The 24,620-nt window shown below is 36.7% G+C and overlaps 2 protein-coding genes and 1 long non-coding RNA gene across 3 annotated transcripts; all 3 read left to right on the forward strand.

Moving 5' to 3' along the window:
- Positions 1-3,414: 3,414 nt before the first annotated feature.
- On the forward strand, positions 3,415-24,477 carry LOC103511918 (inositol polyphosphate 5-phosphatase E). Its single transcript, XM_008476662.3, has 6 exons — positions 3,415-3,979; positions 8,141-8,258; positions 19,872-20,117; positions 20,629-20,824; positions 21,427-21,606; positions 23,466-24,477. Exons 1-6 carry the CDS (start codon positions 3,906-3,908, stop codon positions 23,681-23,683), a joined length of 1,032 nt encoding a protein of 343 aa, XP_008474884.1. The 5' UTR covers positions 3,415-3,905; the 3' UTR covers positions 23,684-24,477.
- On the forward strand, positions 8,275-8,957 carry LOC113468549. The gene is made up of 2 exons (XR_003392265.1): positions 8,275-8,402; positions 8,898-8,957. It is a non-coding gene; the product is annotated as an uncharacterized LOC113468549 (long non-coding RNA).
- On the forward strand, positions 15,229-16,303 carry LOC113468548. Its single transcript, XM_026825539.1, has 2 exons — positions 15,229-15,357; positions 15,468-16,303. The coding sequence occupies exons 1-2, from the start codon at positions 15,338-15,340 to the stop codon at positions 15,973-15,975; spliced, it is 528 nt and encodes a 175-aa protein (XP_026681340.1). The 5' UTR covers positions 15,229-15,337; the 3' UTR covers positions 15,976-16,303.
- Positions 24,478-24,620: the final 143 nt, after the last annotated feature.

A 24,620-nucleotide genomic window follows, 5' to 3' on the forward strand; every position in this document is an offset into this window, starting at 1 on the left:
AAATGAGAGGGGTTTTATTACTGAGTGAAAATCTGGAAATGAATTACTCCAAATTACTGAAATATTGCCTGTTAGTCCCAGTAGGCAGCCTGCTTTTTTTTTCACCCAAAGTTACAATTTTTCCGAATTTTTCTTCGTTGGCAATGTGAACACACTTCATGTGTATACGCCTCGAGAAAAAGAAAAAGAAATCGTTTCGTGCAGTGTGAAAGGGCTGTTGGCATTGGATTCCTAACCTAGGGGACTGCGGTTCGAAGCTCAGTAGTGACGTAAAATGTTGGTTCAATTCCCAGTGACAAACAAGCGGTGCTATGAAAATCAAAACAATTTTAATGGTTGAAAGGGTTGTCCGTAAAAACAAGTACCTATCTGCGGTTGAACCGAAAAATATTTGGACAAAATATACGAAATCAATTTAATGATGATGTTTATGTGTGGTTAGAGATCATCAACCCCAGAGTATCGCTGATGCTAAAGGCACAACAAGTTGTAGGCAGGTATGTAAAAATAGAAGGGAAACCTGATTTCTTTTTTATACATGTATAGATATATAAGTAATATATTGTCACGTGCGTATGATAGCAGTCATAGTTCAATCACACCTAACTATAACCGGTGGAGACGGTACGTACAACAGGTCTAGGAGGTAGTAACTATAACAGGTAAGCTTATGTAGTGGTGTGGTGGTGCTAGGGTTTAGGGTAAATCCACTGAAAAGAATAGGTAGATCTGTTAGACCGCGTTTTACGAAATCAGAGTTGGCCTCAATTCTGAATTGAACTGGTTATCAAGTGTAGATAGCTCAATCTATACTTGATTCATCTCAAGCCTGATTTGGTATTTCCTCATATAGTATGTAGGTACTTATCTGTATGTAGAATTTATTATAACTGACAGATCATTTCCTGTCAGCAGTAATAAAATGCATTGACATGATTTGGTAAACCCCGCTTTTTTTACCGCACTCACTCTTTACAACGAGTATTGGCTGATTCAATTTCCTACTCTTTAGAAGGGAAATGTACTTCTATTTCTCGTAGTAATCGAGTTTTACGTTATACCGAGGTTGTAATGGCAACACCTCCAAGTTGTTCTAGGAACAAATCCAACTGGAATAACATTACAAATACGTAATTGTATTGTTATACCAGTAATTCAGGTTAAAATGACTTGGACATGAAATTGAACTTGAAAATGCCGCATCCCCAATGTGATCGCTCGAAAATATTGTACCTAGTCTTCCAATATGATATTATATTTTTACCCAAGAGCTGACATCAGAATATATCGGGAACGTGCTCATGCAAACTGCATGGTGATGATTTGGATAATAATTGTTGAGTTGCTTGATGAATAGAATAGTTCCAATGAATAGAATATAAAATGAAACAGAAATGATTCTAGCCGGAGTGGTTTAAATCCCAGTGACAAACGAGCGGTGCTATGAAACTCAAAACAATTTTAATGGTTGAAAGGGTTGTCCGTAAAAACAAGTACCTATCTGCGGTTGAACCGAAAAATATTTGGAAAACATATACGAAATCAATTTATTAATGATGTTTATGTGTGGTTAGAGATCATCAACCCCAGACCAGAGTATCGCTGATGCTAAAGGCACAACAAGTTGTAGGCAGGTATGTAAAAATAGAAGGGAAACCTGATTTTTTTTAATACATGTATAGATATATAAGTAATATATTGTAACGTGCGTATGATAGCTGTCATAGTTCAATCACACCTAACTATAACCGGTAGAGGTGGTAAGTACAACAGGTCTAGGAGGTAGTAACTATAACATGTAAGCTTATGTAGTGGTGTGGTGGTGCTAGGGTTTAGGTTAAATACACTGAAAAGAATAGATCTGTTAGACCGCGTTTTACGAAGTCAGAGTTGGCCTCAATTCTGAATTGAACTGGTTATCAAGTGTATATAGCTCAATCTATACTTGATTCATCTCAAGCCTGATTTGGTAAACCCCGCTTTTTTTACCGCACTCACTCTTTACAACGAGTATGCGCTGATTCAATTTCCTACTCTTTAGAAGGGAAATGTAAATGTACTTCTATTTCTCGTAGTAATCGAGTTTTGCGTTATACCGAGGTTGTACTAACACCACTCATCTACTCCAAGGCTGAGAGCAGTTGTAATGGCAACACCTCCAAGTTGTTCTAGGAACAAATCCAACTGGAATAACATTACAAATACGTAATTGTATTGTTATACCAGTGCATCATCGGTAAATACACAGAGGTGTATTATCACAGTACCTGCCTCCTGCAGTCCTGCCTATTAAAGATTGTACTCCCATCGTTTGGTACACAATTGTAGAGTTCCTACAATTAGTACATACACAGTGTCAGTACTGTATATATTATACATAGGTACAGTAGATACCTACAAACACTAGTGTACAGTAGGGAGTTACCTACATAATTAGGTAGGTTCAGACAGTAGGTAGTGTAGGTACCAAGTACCAATTAAATCTGAACTTCCTCAATTTTTCACTCTGTCATAATAGCAAAATTTGAAGATGTGTGTAGAAAATCTTACTCCCAGGCATGAAGGCTAAAGATTACCATCAACCATCAACTAAGAGAAATAATTTAAAAATTTATTTACAAAATAATTAATATGAAAAAAAAAAATTATCCAATAAAATGAGTAGCCCCTATATGGTTGAAAACCTTCACTACAAAGTCGCCAACCCCAGACTTAGAATAACTGACCAAAGAGACCAGTTATTCATTATTCTCACTTCCTCATAGAAACCAAATTTACTCATTTAAACCCCCCTTAATTAAAGCCATGGATTACTACAACAGCCTGACTACCAGACCTAACATTTTTAAATAAATGTCGGACCTGGTGGTTGGACTGGTGTGGTACCATTAACGTCTATTGTTGCCTCACATAAATAGTAAAATATGTGGTGAGGTGTAGACGTGATCTTGCAAAAAAAAAAAAAAAATACAAAACTGCCAGCCAAAAAAAAAATGTGTGGAGGGTTTTACTGGATCTGCCAAAAAAAAAAAAAAAAAAAAAAAAAAAAATGACAAGACTGCCAGCCGATGACTGAATGATAAAACACATTGGCATCATCTAGTCCAATTCTGTGGCTGAAAGCACTGACTCTCACTGGGTTCGAAACCCGGCCGAAGCGGAAAACTCCGTCAAGAGCAAGCATAGTGCAGTCTATTGACAGCACAGAGTGCAATGTTCCCCCTAAAACCACCTGTTGAGTGAGCACAAGACGTGCTAATAATCCATTGTGTTAGTATTTAGGTACAGTACCTATGTAGATAATGATTCCGGCGTCATGCGATAAGATAACACAATGCCAACATAACTATTCAAGTGTTGGCTTTTTTTAGCAAATATTTTTTTTTAATAGGTACTAATTTTGTTAAGAAAACAGAAAATGTCCGTGGTGATTTAAGGCGAATATTTGATATTTTCAAGTCAAATAAGTTTTATTCGAGTGTTTTGTGTTACTTATTTAATGCATGTTTATAGGACTCATTCCTATTTTTACCTTGATTGTGTAATGTTTAAGTAGAATTCTGTAATGTCAATGTAAGCTCACAAATCATCGTCTTTCAGAATTGTAATAAAATTAATAAAAGTTTGAGAGGAAACTGAAATATTCCCGAGACTTATAAAACGAATGTGAACATAATAGTGAAAAAATTCTTCATACATATCCTAGAAACTTGGTGAAAAAGTAATTTCTTCCAAATCTAAATAATTAATAAACCCAATACCTATAATGCTCAACCAACATGAAATTCATGAACAATGTGTATATCAAAAACTACATCTCATCTGTAAGATAAACTCCTAGCAATGACTCTAATAAATAACTCAAACTGAACTGAAAGTGGTTCGAGTAATAAAATCAAATAATCATGAGTTCTCAATCCTCATCGTCCAAGAAGAAGAATGCCATCAAATCCAAGAAACTCATGAAATGGTTTTCACAGTAAGTCAATAATAGTCGTAATTCAGTAAGTTTTTGCATGTTGGAAATATGTAAATGGTGGTCTCCCAATTGATTCCTGGTGTTCAGCGTCCATTTTTATTTAGGACTATTGCACTGCTAACAGTGTTCAAAGTAAGTGATGTAGATAAAGTTACCATCTCCTCACTGTTAATATAGAGCTTCACCGACGAAAAATCGTGTTAAAGCTGAATCCTTTTGTTATTTTGTTTTGTTTATAGGTATTTTTATTGAATGTTCGAAATCCTAATAAAAAATCATATAATAAGCAACTACCGTGGCCGAGTGGGTATCACACTAGACTTGTACTCCGGAGGTCCCGGGTTCGATTCCCGGAGGGATCAAGTTTTTTCGGCTCTGTGCTTGAAAGAATCATAATCCTCAGTTTTACACTTACCTTGAGCGGGTTTTGCGTCTTGTATCGGCTCAGAACTCGCTCTCCCCACGCGAACAGCGTTTCCCAATCCGCGGGCGGTACCGTGCTCTGTATGCAACTGGGACTCCGGTTCAATAGAATGAGAATACGGGATAGGTCCCGCAGTACGGGACGATAGGCTTGGAGTGCGGATAACTGTCGCGGGGGTTTCTGATTGGAGCGAAGGTCGCGGATTTGTCGCCTGGTTTCGTTTAGCATGGAAAGGAACACAGGGGCTTGAGAACGAAGCGAGGAGACGTTCTTGAGAAACTCTGGCCGGTCTGAATAATACAGAGCTGTGGGGGAAACATACAATGTAGGATATTTTCCAAGAGGTTTGATAGAAGATAGAAGGACCAACAGACGTGTCATCATCCCGAAATTAAAGAGAGAAGAGGGACAGGATAAGAGAAAGCCAACCGTTTTAAGAACGAACCTTACTGTTTAGGACTTTAGGATAATGTTCGCCCCAATCAATCATCAATGGACAACGTTGACTATGTGTGGACACAGCTTTATGACTTGTATTTGGGCAGCATTGAGTAGAAAAGAGCCATCCAAAATATGTAAATTTAAATCAACCAATTTTTTTACTCTCAGTACCCCTTGTTCAGTGGTTTGTTTGTGTAGATTAAGATCACTGAAGACTCTTTCTGTTCTATGTTCTATGAAAATACTTTGGATCCCAAGGGTAATATCCTACACTGTTTTCTATTGAAAAATAAACCTTTTTTTTTTCATTTTCATAGACTTCATTTGTTGTTGCAGTTCCAGGGTACTTATCTTATACAGGAGAAAGTCCAGGGCTTCAAAATCCCTTGTAACCCAGAAACACTATCTGGGCTCGCGAAATCAAGTTTTGATTAAGATTTACTTGATTTTTTGAGACCTTGAGAGAGAGAGAGAGAGAGAGAGAGAGAGAGACCAGGGTACTTATCTTATACAGGAGAAAGTCCAGGGCTTCAAAATCCCTTGTAACCCAGAAACACTATCTGGGCTCCTTTCATATCTGCGATGTACTGAGGAATAATTAGTTTGAATGTGAAAATGTACATAATATTATGTCTTCTATGTGCGAAGACAATTATTTCGTGGCCCGTTCCTAAATGCAACTTTGTCCTCATTTCGCGATTGTTTGACGCCTCAGAAACTGTTTTAATGGTCATGCAATGTGTTTAAAGGTTTTTCTTCAGTTATATTACTTACGTCATATCTTCCGCGATGTACGAAATGCAGAGGATGATTCTTTCTGAAACGGGACAAGGGATGTCAATATTTTTAATATTGCATACATCATCGGTAAATACAGCGAGGTGTATTTTCACAGTACCTGCCTATTAAAGATTGTACTCCCATCGTTTGGTACACAATTGTACAGTTCCTACAATTCCTACATACACAGTGTCAGTACTGTATATTATACATAGGTACAGTAGAATGTAGATACCTACAAACACTAGTGTACAGTAGGGAGTTACCTACATAATTAGGTAGGTTCAGACAGTAGGTAGTGTAGGTACCAAGTACCAATTAAATCTGAACTTCCTCAATTTTTCACTCTGTCATAATAGCAAAATTTGAAGATGTGTGTAGAAAATCTTACTCCCAGGCATGAAGGCTAAAGATTACCATCAACCATCAACTAAGAGAAATAATTTAAAAATTTATTTACAAAATAATTAATATGAAAAAAAAAAATTATCCAATAAAATCAGTAGCCCCTATATGGTTGAAAACCTTCACTACAAAGTCCCCAACCCCAGACTTAGAATAACTAACCAAAGAGACCAATTATTCATTATTCTCACTTCCTCATAGAAACCAAATTTACTCATTTAAATCCCCCTTAATTAAAGCCATGGATTACTACAACAGCCTGACTACCAGACCTGACATTTTTAAATAAATGTCGGACCTGGTACCTGGTGGTTGGACTGGTGTGGTACCATTAACGTCTGTTGTTGCCTCACATAAATAGTAAAATATATGGTGAGGTGTTGACGTGATCTTGCAAAAAAAAAATATATATATATGACAAAACTGCCAGCCGATGACTGAATGATAAAACACATTGGCATCATCTAGTCCAATTCTGTGGCTGAGAGAGCACTGGGTTCGAAACCCGGCCGAAGCGGAAAACTCCATCAAGAGCAAGCATAGTGCAGTCTATTGACAGCACAGAGCGCAATGTTCCCCCTATAACCACCTGTTGAGTGAGCACAAGACGTGCTAATAATCCATTGTGTTAATATCTAGGTACAGTACCTATGTAGATAATGATTCCGGCGTCATGCGATAAGATAACACAATGCTAACATAACTATTCAAGTGTTGGCTTTTTTTAGCTAATATTTTTTTTTAAATACTAATTTTGCTACGAAAACAGAAAATATCCGTGTTGATTTAAGGCGAATATTTGATATTTCCAAGTCAAATAAGTTTTATTCGAGTGTTTTGTGTTATTTAATGCATGTTTACAGGACTCATTCCTATTTTTACCTTGATTGTGTAATGTTTATGTAGAATTCTGTAATGTCAATGTAAGCTCACAAATCATCGTCTTTCAGAATTATAATAAAATTAATAAAAGTTTGAGAGGAAACTGAAATATTCCCGAGACTTATAAAACGAATGTGAACATAATAGTGAAAAAATTCTTCATACATAATACATATCCTAGAGGTACTTTACTTACTCAAGGAGGTACCTATTGGATTTGTAATTAGTCTCAAGGATCCTTGAGCTCAAAACAAGATCTTGAAAATACAAAAGTTACCATCAATATTGTATGGTCTTCACAGAATCCAACTTTTTTTTATCAGTACCTACTTATTATTTTTTAACCAGTTTCCAGTTTTTATTTCATCAAAGTAAAGAGAATACATTAAACCCCCAGAGATGGTCAGTTGATAAATGTCAACAGGTGAAAGTTTATGTATTTGTTTTTTATCACTACTGTGATAACTTCTTAAGTTTGTCTTTGAACTTTAAATCAATCAAAGCACCTGCAAGCTACCTATGTACATTTGAATGGTTCTTCATTCTGTCAAATTGAATCTAGAGCTACTGTGTACTTGTTTCTTTTGATTGCATGATTTGATTTTCAACACTGATGTACCTATTTTCCTCACTCCTCTTCTTAATATTGCTTGATTTGACCTATTTCAAGTTTTGTATTCTTAAAATGTGTGATTTTCTCTGTTATGAGTTATGATTCTATTTGTTCTTCAAAATAGAACACCTATACTTTCCTGCATAGATTTTAATTTGATCTCTCAATTTTCCTACAACATTCCTCAATGCTCTTATATTTTTATATTTTTTTCTATTTTTATTTCATCTTCTAATACAAGGATTTTAATTTAGACTCAGATTAATGTTGGCACTCATAGGAGGAAATGTCTGAAGTTTTTCCAATATCTTTTTTTTCCCCCCCTGCATTATGAGTAGGTACCTTAAATAGGTAGTTTAGATAAAACTACGAGTAACTCATTATTTTATTTTCTTCATCTTTAGAAGGAAAAAAATATAAAATAATAATGAAATAACACCAACTACAACTTTAGGAAGTTAGCAGTAGGGGGGATAGACTTACCAAAATATATACACCAAAATAATGGTTCTTACTTACAATGTGATACTAATCAACAAGAATTTCCCAGGATATGCTTATATATATTAGTAGGTATGAATTGTTTTTTACAATTTCCTTTCTTGTATTTTTTTAGGAACTACCTTCAAGGCAGAGCAACAGTCAATGCTTTGCTTGGTGCTTCAGAGTTGGACAAGGCATTACCTAACCGAGATATTCATATCTATGTAGGTACTTGGAATATGAACGGACAAGTAAGTGAATCCTCTAGGTTACTTAACTTAACTCTTCAAGGCAGAGCAACAGTCAATGCTTTGCTTGGTGCTTCAGAGTTGGACAAGACATTACCTAACCGAGATATTCATATCTATGTAGGTACTTGGAATATGAACGGACAAGTAAGTGAATCCTCTAGGTTACTTAACTTAACTTAAATTGGTACACTTTCTTTTCCAAGAGGTTTGATAGAAGGACCAACAGACGTGTCATCATCCCGAAATTAAAGAGAGAAGAGGGACAGGATAAGAGAAAGCCAACCGTTTTAAGAACGAACCTTACTGTTTAGGACTTTAGGATAATGTTCGCCTCGGATGGGAATCGAACCCGTGACCGAGCGCTTACAAGACAGGCGTGCTACCTTCCAAGCTAACTAAGCTGGCAGGTACAACTTTGAAAAATATTCTTTAGAAGAAAAAGATATTGAAGGCTCTTACCTATCTACGATATGAGGAAGGCCCTAACCTTACTTATTAGTAGGATGAAACCAAAATCTTTCAACCTGTTTTCCCAAAAACTCTCTTTTTCGAACCCTTCTTGGACAAAATTTCCTTTTGGAAAAAAAAAAAAAAAATTCATTTGAAATCTCACGCTGTGGTGTCCCTTTCTCTCCTCAGGAACCACCTCGAGAGCTGAGCTCCCTGTTCCTACCCGACTCTCTCGACCACTTACCGGACATGGTAGTGATAGGCAGAAACATATTAAACTAATCAGAACTATCACTAGGATCTAGCAGTTTATACAACTGAGCCACCTGGGAAAATAAATAGAACAAAATAAAAAATTCAATAAATGAGAGAGTTAGGTAAGCAAAGTGGAGTCAGAGGAGAACTCACCTCTTGCATCAAATGTATCTGAATTTCCTACTATTGCATTTGCCATAATGATAAATATAACGCTTGGACAGAAGTGTAGGAATATCATTGTACATGAAATAATTCATCATCCTTGATCAAAGACATCCTACACAGAAAAGCTGAGGGGTTCTTGCAAGATTTCTCTTTTCTAGGTCATTTTGACAAGATGATTTTCTCCTGGAAATTGTTCTAACACTTTAGAAATATTTTTCGTTGCAACAGAAAGCACTTTTAAAACACAATTAAAACTACACACAAAATATCTGATTGATAACACTTGAATAATTATCTTCTTATTAAAATATTAAAAATAAAATTATCAGAAAGTTCAAAAAAGTTTCTTCAAAAGTTGGAGAAATGTGTATTGTTTATTTTTTGTAAATTCAAAATGGGAGTAAGTAAGTTTTTGCATGTTGGAAATATGTAAATGGTGGTCTCCCAATTGATTCCTTGTGTTCCGCGTCATTTTTATTTAGGACTATTGCACTGCTAACAGTGTTCAAAGTAAGTGATGTAGATGAAGTTACCATCCTCTCACTGTTAATATACATAGAGCTTCACCGACGAAAAATCGTGTTAAAGCTGAATCCTTTTGTTATTTTGTTTTCTTTGTATGAATTTTTATTGAATGTTCGAAATCCTAATAAAGAATCATATAATAAGCAACTACCGTGGCCGAGTGGGTATCACACTAGACTTGTACTCCGGAGGTCCCGGGTTCGATTCCCGGAGGGATCAAGTTTTTTCGGCTCTGTGCTTGAAAGAATCATAATCCTCAGTTTTACACTTACCTTGAGCGGGTTTTGCGTCTTGTATCGGCTCAGAACTCGCTCTCCCCACGCGAACAGCGTTTCCCAATCCGCGGGCGGTACCGTGCTCTGTATGCAACTGGGACTCCGGTTCAATAGAATGAGAATACGGGATAGGTCCCGCAGTACGGGACGATAGGCTTGGAGTGCGGATAACTGTCGCGGGGGTTTCTGATTGGAGCGAAGGTCGCGGATTTGTCGCCTGGTTTCGTTTAGCATGGAAAGGAACACAGGGGCTTGAGAACGAAGCGAGGAGACGTTCTTGAGAAACTCTGGCCGGTCTGAATAATACAGAGCTGTGGGGGAAACATACAATGTAGGATTGACTGTGTACACACATCGTCGACGCCGACGTCAACTGAAACCATACACTGCCTCCACCCTCGACAATCTAGATTCACCTCGCCAATCAATCATCAATGGACAACGTTGACTATGTGTGGACACAGCTTTATGACTTGTATTTGGGCAGCATTGAGTAGAAAAGAGCCATCCAAAATATGTAAATTTAAATCAACCAATTTTTTTACTCTCAGTACCCCTTGTTCAGTGGTTTGTTTGTGTAGATTAAGATCACTGAAGACTCTTTCTGTTCTATGTTCTATGAAAATACTTTGGATCCCAAGGGTAATATCCTACACTGTTTTCTATTGAAAAATAAACCTTTTTTTCATTTTCATAGACTTCATTTGTACATGTTGCAGTTCAAAATGGCAACATACTCTTCTATCCAACCCAAATGTTGATATGATAATTATCTATTGATTTGGCAATTCCTACCCCTCTATCCTCTCTTACTTTTATAAAATATCATGTCCCCAAATTCCCTGTTATTAAAGAAAAGATGTCACTTGTGAATATGAAACTGGAACTTGGCCTTGCAACCTTGCATACTGCCATGCACTCGGATCAGCAATACTTACAAGTTTCAATATACTTACAGTGACTTCTGAAAGAGTCTGTGGAATTGCTCTCTTTACATAGGGACCGATTTGATTGAGATTTTTTCATGTGCAAATATACAACTGAAACAAAACATTGGTAAGTAAAATTAAAATTAATTAAAGATTATATTTGTGGATAGGGTTGGGAGTTTGAATTTGAATGTTAAAACCCTTGGGGAAAAAACTGTGAAGCCCACAACCCACAACTGGTGCAATCTGAAATGCACCAGTTCCTTATCAATCTCAGAAGTTAAGCAACAATGTCCATGGTTGGTGTCTGGACAGGTAACCATTTAAGACAACAGATGCTGCTGGCTACTGCCATGCACTCAGATTAGCAATACTTACAAGTTTCAATATACTTACAGTGACTTCTGAAAGAGTCTGTGGAGTTGCTCTCTTTACATAGGGACCGATTTGATTGAGATTTTTTCATGTGCAAATATACAACTGAAAGAAAACATTGGTAAGTAAAATTAAAATTAATTAAAGATTATATTTGTGGATAGGGTTGGGAGTTTGAATTTGAATGTTAAAACCCTTGGGTAAAAAACTGTGAAGCCCACAACCCACAACTGGTGCAATCTGAAATGCACTAGTTCCTTATCAATCTCAGAAGTTAAGCAACAATGTCCATGGTTGGTGTCTGGACAGGTAACCATTTAAGACAACAGATGCTGCTGGTCATTTTGAGTCAGCCTGGATAATTGAAGAGCTAGTTGATATTCCAGTGAAAATGTAAAAAAAAAGCTACAGATAAGTGAGCAAGCCTGAAGTCAATAAAACCAAGTTATAAAATAAAACTTGCAGGCAACAGAAGTACACTTACCTAAAACTATTAATACAATAATGGATATACAAGTTCCTGTACATATTCCAGCAATTACACTCCATGTTTTTGCCATGAACAAAGGTACTTGTGTGCCACATGTCCTGTTAATATAATCATGCAGTGTTACGTCATGGTCTTTTACATAGGTGTAACCATGTGGGCAGTCTATGTTTTGATTCAGCACGATGAGCTGTACACATTTAATACAGGTTGATAGAGATTTTGTGGTGTGATTGGAAACTTCACAGGAAATGCAGTTCTTGATTTGCTCTGAAAATTCAAAGTTTTGAAAAATTGGTAATAAAGTTTATCAGGAGTACCTAAATGTAATAAATATAGTAAACATATGCAAACCATCTCTTTGTTCACAGGGAAATAGGTAATTTATTTAAATTTTTAATAAAGTTTGTCAGGAGTACCTAAATGTAATAAATATAGTAAACATATGCAAACCATCTCTTTGTTCACAGGGAAATAGGTAATTTATTTAAATTTTTTGTATGTACTTTACTTACTCAAGGAGGTACCTATTGGATTTGTGATTAGTCTCAAGGATCCTTGAGCTCAAAACAAGATCTTGAAATACAAAAGTTACCATCAATATTGTATGGTCTTCACAGAATCCAACTTTTTTTATCAGTACCTACTTATTATTTTTTAACCAGTTTCCAGTTTTTATTTTATCAAAGTAAAGAGAATACATTAAACCCCCAGAGATGGTCAGTTGATAAATGTCAACAGGTGAAAGTTTATGTATTTGTTTTTTATCACCAAAAACTGGACAGGTGGCTGTAAGTGTTTTATGTACCAAATCATGTTCATCATATAGTATGTAGGTACTTATCTGTATGTAGAATTTATTATAACTGACAGATCATTTCCTGTCAGGAGTAATAAAATGCATTGACAACTGTCCATAAAATGAACATTTCCTCAATCCTTGTAAGTTGACTTGTCTTACAACTGGCAGTGATTGGAATTTTAGAGAACTCGGTTCAACCCCAGCTGATGTATGATGTTTTTAAATAAGTTCGGTAGAGATAACTGTAAGAACGGAGGCCTTACCTCTTATCTCCCGAAATCAAAGTGAAAAGGAAGACAGGATAGGAGGAAGCCAGTAGGTAATTGCGAGAACGATCTGTTTAGGATAAAGTTCGCCCTGAGCGGGAATCGAACCCGCGATCTAGTGACATACCTACATGACTAATTCCCTTTGGTATAATTCAGACGTGACTCAGAACTACGACTATGTATTCTGGTGTGGGGATCTGAATTTCCGAGTAACCCAAGTTCTTGCAAGATTTCTCTTTTCTAGGTCATTTTGACAAGATGATTTTCTCCTGGAAATTGTTCTAACACTTTAGAAATATTTTTCGTTGCAACAGAAAGGTTCAACCCCAGCTGATGTATGATGTTTTTAAATAAGTTCGATAGAGATAACTGTAAGAACGGAGGCCTTACCTCTTACCGTTCCGAAATCAAAGTGAAAAGGAAGACAGGATAGGAGGAAGCCAGTACGATCTGTTTAGGATAAAGTTCGCCCTGAGCGGGAATCGAACCCGCGATCTTAGTGACATACCTACATGACTAATTCCATTTGGTATAATTCAGACGTGACTCAGAACTACGACTATGTATTCTGGTGTGGGGATCTGAATTTCCGAGTAACCCAACCACGTGATGACGTCATACATTGGTTTAAACAACAAACCTTCCCCCTACCTCCCACCATGCCTATGCAACTTGACTGTCAACTCAACAAATCCCTCAGCGAGGGATCTGTGTTCAGAGGTAAATATAAATATTGACACTTTTCCTCTTCTCTTGCTTTAGAATTCTCTCGGAATAAAACTAAAAAGGTTTCCCCAATGGGATACCAAAGGATCCAGAATATCATCTAATGAGGAAATGTACTAGGGCCGTATCCAGGATTTTGTCGAGGGGGGGGGGCCGAGGTCCAAACACTAATGGACGGGGGGGGATGCTCCGAAATTTTCGGAGTCTGGCCCACAGTACAAGTGGAAAATTAAACTCGTAGGGGGCTGGACCCCAAATTTTCGGACCTTGACGTACAGTAAATGAGAAAAAAATCTGGTGTGAACATCACACGACTTTCCTTATCCTATTGAATGATGCTTATTTGAGTGTTCTTTTACCCTAACTTTAGACAGACAAACCAGAGGAAAATATGGCCCTGTATGTTATGTACATATGTTGCAGATGTCGGGATCTTTGACCATCAGGCCATAAAAAAAAAAATGAAATATGGTCCTGTTTAAACTTGGAACTTTTAAAAAATCTTAAATGGGAAGATTCTCATATCCTGAGCTGTTCAACTAATCAAGAAATCAGTGATTAAATTATTTATTTATAATGAATAATATTTTCCTCTCTTATTTCGTCCACCAGGTTTTGAAGAAGGTCCCATTACATTTCCACCTACATTCAAGTATGACCCAGGCACATGTCATTTCGATACATCTCATAAGCAGAGAACTCCCTCCTACACAGATAGAATATTATTCAAGAGTAGACAACGACCCCCTGGTAGTCCTTTAGGTAAGCCGTTTGTTTTTATTTTTTTCTCGAATATTTTCTATACCTACCTACTTGTTTTCCCCGAGCTTCCAGAAAATAATATTTCCAGTAATCGAACTTGAAACTCTGGAATAGCCAGCCTAGTTAGCTTAGTTGGTAGTGCGTCTTAGAGAACTCACCTCTTGCATCAAATGTATCTGAATTTCCTACTATTGCATTTGCCATAATGATTAATATAACGCTTGGATAGAAGTGTAGGAATATCATTGTACATGAAATAATTCATCATCCTTGATCAAAGACATCCTACACAGAAAAGCTGAGGGGTTCTTGCAAGATTTCTCTTTTCTAGGTCATTTTGACAAGATGATTTTCTCCTGGAAATTGTTCTAACACTTTAGAAATATTTTTCGTTGCAACAGAAAGCACTTTTAAAACACAATTAAAACTATTAAAAGCTACACACAAAATATCTGATTGATAACACTTGAATAATTATCTTCTTATTAAAATTTAAAAATAAAATTATCAGAAAGTTCAAAAAAGTTTCTTCAAAAGTTGGAGAAATGTGTATTGTTTATTTTTTGTAAATTCAAAATGGCCCTTTTTTACGACCGAGACCACAGAGGTATAAAAATTGTATAGGGTGGTTCAGAAGTAAAAATTTTAAACGAGTGAAAAAAAATAAATTGTAAAGTCTTTTTAAAGCATATTGAATTATTGATTGATTTTTACTAATTTAATGATTTTTTAGTAGTATTTTCATATAAATCAAGTGTCAATCAATCCTAGGATAAAATATCGAGTATTTATTTGTAATTTTTTAAAACATGAATTCGTAAAAAACAAACGGAGTAACGGAGTTGTAAACGGATCTTTATATCTGGTAGATTTCGCTTATCTAGAATGGTAGATTTCGTTACTTCCTGAAGTGAAAGGTAAACAAATTGATAAAATTTTGTGTTTTTCACAGAAATCACAGAAGTTTTTCCAATTTTCTAGATCAAATTACATTTTCATTTACTTATCTGTGTTTCAGAGAGATTCAGAATATTTAATTACACTCTAAAATAAATAATGGAACGTACAGAGAGCAGGTATTTACTTTTTATATTAAATTTGCTAACTCCTTTTGCTTAACACTTTTTGCAACAGAAATGAACAAAAATAATTCAGAAGAGAAGGAACAAAATTACTTTACATCTAGCATCTTGAAACTTTTTCAGTTTAAAAAGAAGAAAAATAACAAGAATGTAGAAAATAACATCAAATATGAACAGAACAAGTCTCCATACAACAAAGATTGTGATTCAAACAAATTGGAAATTTCCGACGTTAGTCCTCAAGTTACACCTAGAAAATTATCAACGCAACAATCCCAATGTGTTGGTTTTAGTACTCAATCCATTGTTTCACCTTTTGAAGTGAAAAAACTCAAGTACAAATCATTAAGCCAAATAGAATCAAGTTCTAATCAAAATATTGATCAAAGAATATGTGCTAAAAGTAAACAATTAGAATTCCTACATCAACATGTATCCGCAGACAACATTATCGTATCTAGATCTTCTAAGTTTACAAATAGTCGTGGTAGACCATTGTCCATTAATAATTCTCCTGATTTGAATTCCTCATCATCAGCCGATAGTCTTGCCAAACAGACATTACTAGCTGCTAAAGTATTACATTTAATGCCCGTATCTAAGGAGAGGTAATTTTATTCCCAAATAAGATGAGCATAGGTATTTGTGTTTGAATGAAATTTGAATTCTTAGACTCAAGTACACAGTAGTTTAGAGAACACAGCTTGCTTTTTCTTCTATTGGCAATCAGCCAATTTTAAACCCACACATGTCATTTATAAAATCTAAATAAAATAGTAGATACTAAGGAGTGTCCTACCACATTTAATGTAACAATATTACCTACAACCCAGCAATCATAATGAAATTCTTGCCATTTAAATTGATTGCTTTTAGAGAGCACCAATTAAAATCTGCTCTAGTATATATATTAGCCCTAATTGTTGACATCAAAGAAACATCTTGGAACCCATAAAAAGTGCACTTTCTAGTGTCTATTGTTAAAAGATACCTACTAGATATTATTCATTATCACAATATCACATACTGGAAAATAGATAATTCATCTACTGTGATAACTTCTTAAGTTTGTCTTTGAACTTTAATTCAATCAAAGCACCTGCAAGCTACCTATGTACATTTGAATGGTTCTTCATTCTGTCAAATTGAATTTAGAGCTACTGTGTACTTGTTTCTTTTGATTGCATGATTTGATTTTCAACACTGATGTACCTATTTTCCTCACTCCTCTTCTTAATATTGCTTGATTTGACCTGTTTCAAGTTTTGTATTCTTAAAATGTGTGATTTTCTCTGTTATGAGTTATGATTCTACTTGGTCTTCAAAATAGAACACCTATATTTTCCTGCATAGATTTTAATTTGATCTCTCAATTTTCCTACAACATTCCTCAATGCTCTTATATTTTTATAAATTTTTCTATTTTTATTTCATCTTCTAAAACAAGCATTTTAATTTAGACTCAGATTAATGTTGGCACTCATAGGAGGAAATGTCTGAAGTTTTTCCAATATCTTTTTTTTTTTTTTTCCTGCATTATGAGTAGGTACCATAGTTTAGATAAAACTAACTCATTATTTTATTTTCTTCATCTTTAGAAGAAAAAAAAAATATAAAATAATAATGAAATAACACCAACTACAACTTTAGGGAGTTAGCAGTAGGGGGGATAGACTTACCAAAATATAGACACCAAAATAATGGTTCTTACTTACAATGTGATACTAATCAACAAGAATTTCCCAGGATATGCTTATATATATTAGTAGGTATGAATCTATAGTGTAGGTCATACTCCAGTCACGGAATAGCCATAGCTAGCGAGGTCACCTAATACTAGTGGCGTAGCGTGGTCTAAATTCAAGTGTAGGGCGTGTAGGGCTCATGCACAGGTCTACCAAGTCCCATCAAAGTACATGCCATACCATTAATATTTATGGACATTAGAGTGAACTTTTGAGTTGTATGGCCGCCATACACGCCATACATACACGCTACGCCACTGCCTAATACCGTGACAAAATCCGTGGTAGGGTAGAAGTGGCTAGTACTATATGGTGTGGGACATAATACGGGATGGGCATGCTACGACACAGACCACATGCGTCTCATGTAGCAGTTGTTTCATTGCTACGAAATAAAAACGGCGCGGCGGTGAAGCACTCATCTTTATTATTTTTCCTTTTTATTTAACTGGCGATGAAATGAGACTGTTCATACACTTAATACCTACCGTTCAAGCCACAATACATATACACAATATATATTATGTACTCATTTGCTCATTTCCTTCTAATTGCAGAGATGTGCGAACCGCAAAATGCAAAATGGAAAATGCAAAATGTAAAATGTACATTATTACATTTTACATTTCAAATTGGTTTTGAAAAAGCATTTTGCATTTTACATTTTAAATGCTTTTTTTGACCCATTTTACATTTGAGCCTGTTTATGCTTCTAGTCGAAAACTTAAAAATTAAAACTAATAACTCATTAAATTGTTTAAAACTTATTATTATTAAAACTTAGAATTAGAACTCATTTGGTTCATTCAATAACTAGCTCTGACTCACCTGTTGTATATTAGTATAATTCATATTGTTCTGACTCACCTGTTGTATGTTAGCATAATTCATACTGTTCTGACTTACCTGTTGTATATTAGCATAATTCATATTGTTCTGACTACTGGCCGTTGTATTGGTGGTGGGGGGAGGCGCCTTGATGAGTTGCACCTTAGAGTAGCCCTGAGGAGGCAGCACTCTCGAGTTCAAACCGTACCGGGAGATATCATCATCATAACGATTGTAGTCAAAGTCATCATCATCATCATCATCCTTGTATCTGAGAATAGGAAAAAAAAACAAACATTAAATTTGATTAGGTTTTTTTAAGGCGGATGAAAAATAACAATGTATCCAATAAAATAAAATAAAGTAAGAATAACTAGCTATGCAATATTAAAAATATTGACATCCCTTGTCCCGTTTCAGAAAGAATCATCCTCTGCATTAATGTAGGATTGACTGTGTACACACATCGTCGACGCCGACGTCAACTGAAACCATACACTGCCTCCACCCTCGACAATCTAGATTCACCTCGTCAATCAATCATCAATGGACAACATTGACTATGTGTGGACACAGCTTTATGACTTGTATTTGGGCAGCATTGAGTAGAAAAGAGCCATCCAAAATATGTAAATTTAAATCAAGAGTACAGAACACTATGGATTATGCTAACATACAACAGGTGAGTACAGAACAATATGAATTATGCTAATATACAACAGGTGAGTCAGAGCTAGTTATTGAATGAACCAAATGAGTTCTAATTCTAAGTTTTAATAATAATAATAAGTTTTAAACAGTTTAATGAGTTATTAGTTAATTTTTAAGTTTTCGACTAGAAGCATAAACATAGAAGATAGGGTAGGGGTACCCTAATGTGTTGATGGTGTTTCTGTTTCTGATTTTTTTTTTCTAATAAGGTACACGTCCAGTTTTGGACTCCCAAAAAAATTATAAGTTTTAACTCGATTTTTCCTTTGTTTGGTCATAGGTGTTTGGGGATCTTGTAATTATATGTTCATAGTCATTATATCTACATATACGCATTATGTTTGCCATTTAATTTCAGCAGAGCAGTTTGGAAGCAAGTAATGGTAGCAGTTCGAATTCGAAGAAAGTGAAAATGAAAGGCAGTCGTCTTAAGGCGGAAGATTTCCCGCTCCTGGATGCCGCCCCGCGAGTTGCACCAGGTAAGAATTATAGAATATAGAGAGCCTGTAGCCCATGGGGGCCTAGGGTCCCATTTATATCCAGGAGGACAGTTTAACGCCATACACAAAAAGGCTCACTCTAAGGCGTATGATTTGCCCAGTATTACCATACGACCTAAGTGAAAAAAAAATTGTTGTCAGTGGTGGCAAATTACTGTTAGTAGCCCGCCTCTGTGGCCGAGTGGGTAAGAGTACAGCCTCTCAACCCGGAGGTGTTGGGTTTGATTCCCGGCCGCATTGTAATTTCTAATCCCCAGTCTATATTCAGTGTTTCCTCTCAGTCGCGGCCCCTTTGTCATTTCTAATCCCTGGTCTATATTCTCTGTTTTCTCTCAGTCCCGGCCGCTCGTAGTACCGGTCCCGGTCCGGGCGGGTTCGAGTACATTCTCCCGGTCAATTTCCCGGCTCGCAATGCCTCCCTGTTTGAGAACATTCAGCGTCGTGGGAATCGAACCCGCGACCGAGCCCTTACAAGACAGGCGTGCTACCTTCCAAGCTAACTAGGCTGGCAGGTACAACTTTGAAAAGTATTCTTTAGAAGAAAAAGATATTGAAGGCTCTTACCTATCTACGATACGAGGAAGGCCCTAACCTTACTTATTAGTAGGATGAAACCAAAATCTTTCAAGCTGTTTTCCCAAAACCCTTCTTGGACAAAATTTCCTTTTGGAAAAAAAAGATTTCATTTGAAATCTCACGCTGTGGTGTCTCTTTCTCTCCTCAGGAACCACCTCGAGAGCTGAGCTCCCTGTTCCTACCCGACTCTCTCGACCACTTACCGGACATGGTAGTGATAGGTACACAGGAGTCCTACCCTGAGCGTGAAGACTGGGAGGTTAGCATCCAGATGACACTGGGTCACTCGTTTGTCATGTTGGAATCTACTACACTAGGCACGTTACATCTTGCGGTGTATGTGCGCCGACATCTCATATGGTTCTGTTCTGAACCGGAGGAAGCCGACTATTCGGTGAGTTATTCTTGTTCCTAAAAAATAAAATAAAGATGAGTATTTCACCGCCGTTTTTATTTCGTAACAATGAAACAACTGCTACATTAGACTCGTGTGGTCCATTCTTCTTCCTTCCTAAAAAATAAAATAAAGATGAGTATTTCACCGCCGTTTTTATTTCGTAACAATGAAACAACTGCTACATTAGACTCGTGTGGTCTGTGTCGTAGCACGCCCATCCCGTAGTATGCCTCTCATCAGATGGGCGAGAAGAGATACAATACTTCCCATATAGGTGCTGGGTCAACACAAGAACACCAGAAAGTACCCCGTCGAAATATTTGCAATCGGAATACGAATGCAAATTTTGTCGATTCTGGAATTCGAACCCAGGACCTTCTGCATGACAAGCAGCAAGCAAGCGCGTTACCACTAGGCTAACCATGCCCAAAAGTTACCAGTGACCTATTTTATTAACAGGGAGATGAATTTAATTTGAAGAAATAATTCTATTTTCTTCTATCCTCAGGTGAGGGCAGGTTCTGCATTTCGTACGAAGGGCGCGGTGGCTATTGGCTTCACATTGTTCGGCAGTTCATTCTTATTCGTAACATCACATCTTACAGCTCATGAAGAGAGAGTAAAGGACAGAATAGATGACGTGCGGCGAATCGTCAAGTCACTTGATTTACCCAAAGAACTCCCCTGTAAACATCGGCATAAAGGTTTGTTGAGGTTTTTTAGATTGTATATTTTTATTAAAATTGAGTTATTTCTTTCTTTCATTTTATAGTAGGTAATTCCTGGCCTGTAGCCCTGTATTAAAACGAAATCCTTAGCTTTGAAATTAACTTTTTCACTTTTGGCGTAAAGCTGGCAGCTATGAACTGCCTCGAAAAACAGGATTGAGTAGGTTCAACCACATAAAGGTTTGTTGAGGATTTTTAGATTGTATATTTTTATTAAAATTGAGTTCTTTCTTTCATTTTATAGTAGGTGATTTCTGGCCTGTAGCCCTGAATTGAAACGAAATCCTTAGCTTTGAAATTAACTTTTTCACTTATGGCGTAAAGCTGGCAGCTATGAACTGCCTCGAAAAACAGGATTGAGTAGGTTCAACCCCAGCTGATGTATGATAACTGTAAGAACGGAGGCCTTACCTCTTACCGTCCCGAAATCAAAGTGAAAAGGAAGACAGGATAGGAGGAAGCCAGTACGATCTGTTTAGGAAGCTTATCTGTTTAGGATAAAGTTCGCCCTGAGCGGGAATCGAACCCGCGATCCTAGTGACATACCTACATGACTAATTCCATTTGTTATAATTCAGACGTGACTCAGAACTACGACTACGTATTCTGGTGTGGGGATCTGAATTTCCGAGTAACCCAACCACGTGATGACGTCATACATTGGTTTAAACAACAAACCTTCCCACTACCTCCCACCATGCCTATGCAACTTGACTGTCAACTCAACAAGTCCCTCAGCGAGGGATCTGTGTTCAGAGGTAAATATAAATATTGACACTTTTCCTCTTCTCTTGCTTTAGAATTCCTCTCGGAATAAAACTAAAAAGGTTCCCCCCCAATGGGATACCAAAGGATCCAGAATATCATCTAATGAGGAAATGTACCAGGGCCGTATCCAGGATTTTGTCGAGAAAGGGGGCCTGAGGTCCAAACAATAATGGACGGGGGGGGGATGCTCCGAAATTTTCGGGAGTCTGGCCCACAGTACAAGTGAAAAATTAAACTCGTAGGGGGGGGGGGGGTGGGAAACCCCCCCCTCTAATAACGGCCCGGGAATGATGTGTTGGTTTTAGTACTCAATCCATTGTTTCACCTTTTGAAGTGAAAAAACTCAAGTACAAATCATTAAGCCAAATAGAATCAAGTTCTAATCAAAATATTGATCAAAGAATATGTGCTAAAAGTAAACAATTAGAATTCCTACATCAACATGTATCCGCAGACAACATTATCGTATCTAGATCTTCTAAGTTTACAAATAGTCGTGGTAGACCATTGTCCATTAATAATTCTCCTGATTTGAATTCCTCATCATCAGCCGATAGTCTTGCCAAACAGACATTACTAGCTGCTAAAGTATTACATTTAATGCCCGTATCTAAGGAGAGGTAATTTTATTCCCAAATAAGATGAGCATAGGTATTTGTGTTTGAATGAAATTTGAATTCTTAGACTCAAGTACACAGTAGTTTAGAGAACACAGCTTGCTTTTTCTTCTATTGGCAATCAGCCAATTTTAAACCCACACATGTCATTTATAAAATCTAAATAAAATAGTAGATACTAAGGAGTGTCCTACCACATTTAATGTAACAATATTACCTACAACCCAGCAATTATAATGAAATTCTTGCCATTTAAATTGATTGCTTATAGAGAGTACCAATTAAAATCTGCTCTAGTCTATATATTAGCCCTAATTGTTGACATCAAAAAACATCTTGGAACCCATAAAAAGTGCACTTTCTAGTGTCTATTGTTAAAAGATACCTACTAGATATTATTCATTATCACAATATCACATACTGGAAAATAGATAATTGATGATTCTCATGAAAAATATAACTGTCCAAATGTATTTTTTTCGTAAAGATCGTCAAAAATAATAAATAATCCGAATAAAAAAAAACTCTGGAATGCGATGCTCTGGCTTGGGGTTTTATAGTTTTTCTACATTCTCTGCGTTTAGACTGCGAAATCAATACCATCATCACTTTGAAAGCCGAATTTTCATGTGGCAATTTCAGGCGTTTATTATAACCTCCCCTTTTTGCTAGGATTTTAGCCAGCCCTCAACTGTCCTTACGAAGTTGAGAGCAATTTCAAACATAGAGCCGAACATAGACCCGCATTTCAAACATAGAGCCGAACATAGACCCGCATTTCAAATATAGAGCCGAACATAGACCCGCATTTCAAATATAGAGCCGAACATAGACCCGCATTTCAAACATAGAGCCGAACATAGACCCGTATTTCAAACATAGAGCCGAACATAGACCCACATTTCAAACATAGAGCCGAACATAGACCCGCATTTCAAACATAGAGTCGAACATAGACCCGCATTTCAAACATAGAGGCGAAAAAAAAAATTGGACTTTTGTGGGAATCGAACCCAGGACCTCCGGGGTGCAAGCCTCGTGTGATATATACTCGGCCACGGAAGTTGCTTCAAGATTTTACGATAAAAATAGAATAGAATAGAATATACATTGTTAATCTTGCCCGAATAGGATTACCACAGCAGTCTAATGGGTTAGTTTTAGTGTATTATTAGATAAATTACTAATACATGCTAGAGTACACAATTCAAATGTGCCCTTTCGCTCCCCAGGTGGTGAAATCCAATGTCTCCACTACAGTTCTGTGCCTTCCATCTGCTCCTCTGATCACAAGCCAGTATGGGGTCTGTACAAGTGTTCTGTACGTCCCGGTACAGACGCCGTACCTCTCAACGCAGGCGCCTTCAAACGAGACATCTACCTGGAGGCCATCAAGAAAAGGGCCACCCTGTATAACGGAGAGGAAGAGGACAAGTGTAGCATCCAGTAAGATGACACCCTGTATGAAGTCCCGAGTCCCACTATAGTGTAGGTCATACTCCAGTCACAGAATAGCCATAGCTAGCGAGGTCACCTAATACCGTGACAAAATCCGTGGTAGGGTAGAAGTGGCTAGTACTATGTCCCTTATCGTCCATATGGTGTGGGACATAGTACGGAATGGGCATGCTACAGCACAGACCACATGCGTCTAATGTAGCAGTTGTTTCATTGCTGCGAAATAAAAACGGCGCGGTGGTGAAGCACTCATCTTTATTTATTTATTTTTCCTTTTTATTTAACTGGCGATGAAATGAGAGTATTCATACATGTAATACCTACCGTTCAAGCCACAATACATATACACAATACATAATATATATGTACTCATTTGCTCATTTCCCTCTAACGGAACATATTGTGACTGGAGTAGGACCTACACTATAGTGGGATTCAAGCTTTACACTAGTTTTACAGCTTTCAAGTTCATTACCCCTCCATACAGTGGGAAATAGAACTATTAGCTTGAAATCCGATAGCCTGTGATTTCCAAGATGTGTATTACAAGTGCTTCATAACTGCCTTCACACCATCCTATCCTCTAGTGTTAACAGGAGGGCGTGGGTTCAATCCCCGTCGTTAAATTTATTATTTAAGCCAAGAGTGACTTTTGTATTGAGTGTGTGTTTAAAAAGCTTGTCCTGTGAGTGGCTTTCTAAAAGTTGCTGATTTGCTTTGGAAAAGCTTATGTACTAACTCATTTTTATTTATTTTTTATGTCATTAAATAATATTGTTGAGGAAAGAAGACATTTTTTAGATAGGCCATTTTTTCATGTTATTCTCATATCCTGAGCTGTTCAACTAATCAAGAAATCAGTGATTAAATTATTTATTTATAATGATTAATATTTTCCTCTCTTATTTCGTCCACCAGGTTTTGAGGAG

This window comes from Diaphorina citri, unplaced genomic scaffold (genome assembly GCF_000475195.1).
Source record: "Diaphorina citri unplaced genomic scaffold, Diaci psyllid genome assembly version 1.1 scaffold767, whole genome shotgun sequence".
In the NCBI taxonomy this organism is placed as follows: domain Eukaryota; kingdom Metazoa; phylum Arthropoda; class Insecta; order Hemiptera; family Psyllidae; genus Diaphorina; species Diaphorina citri.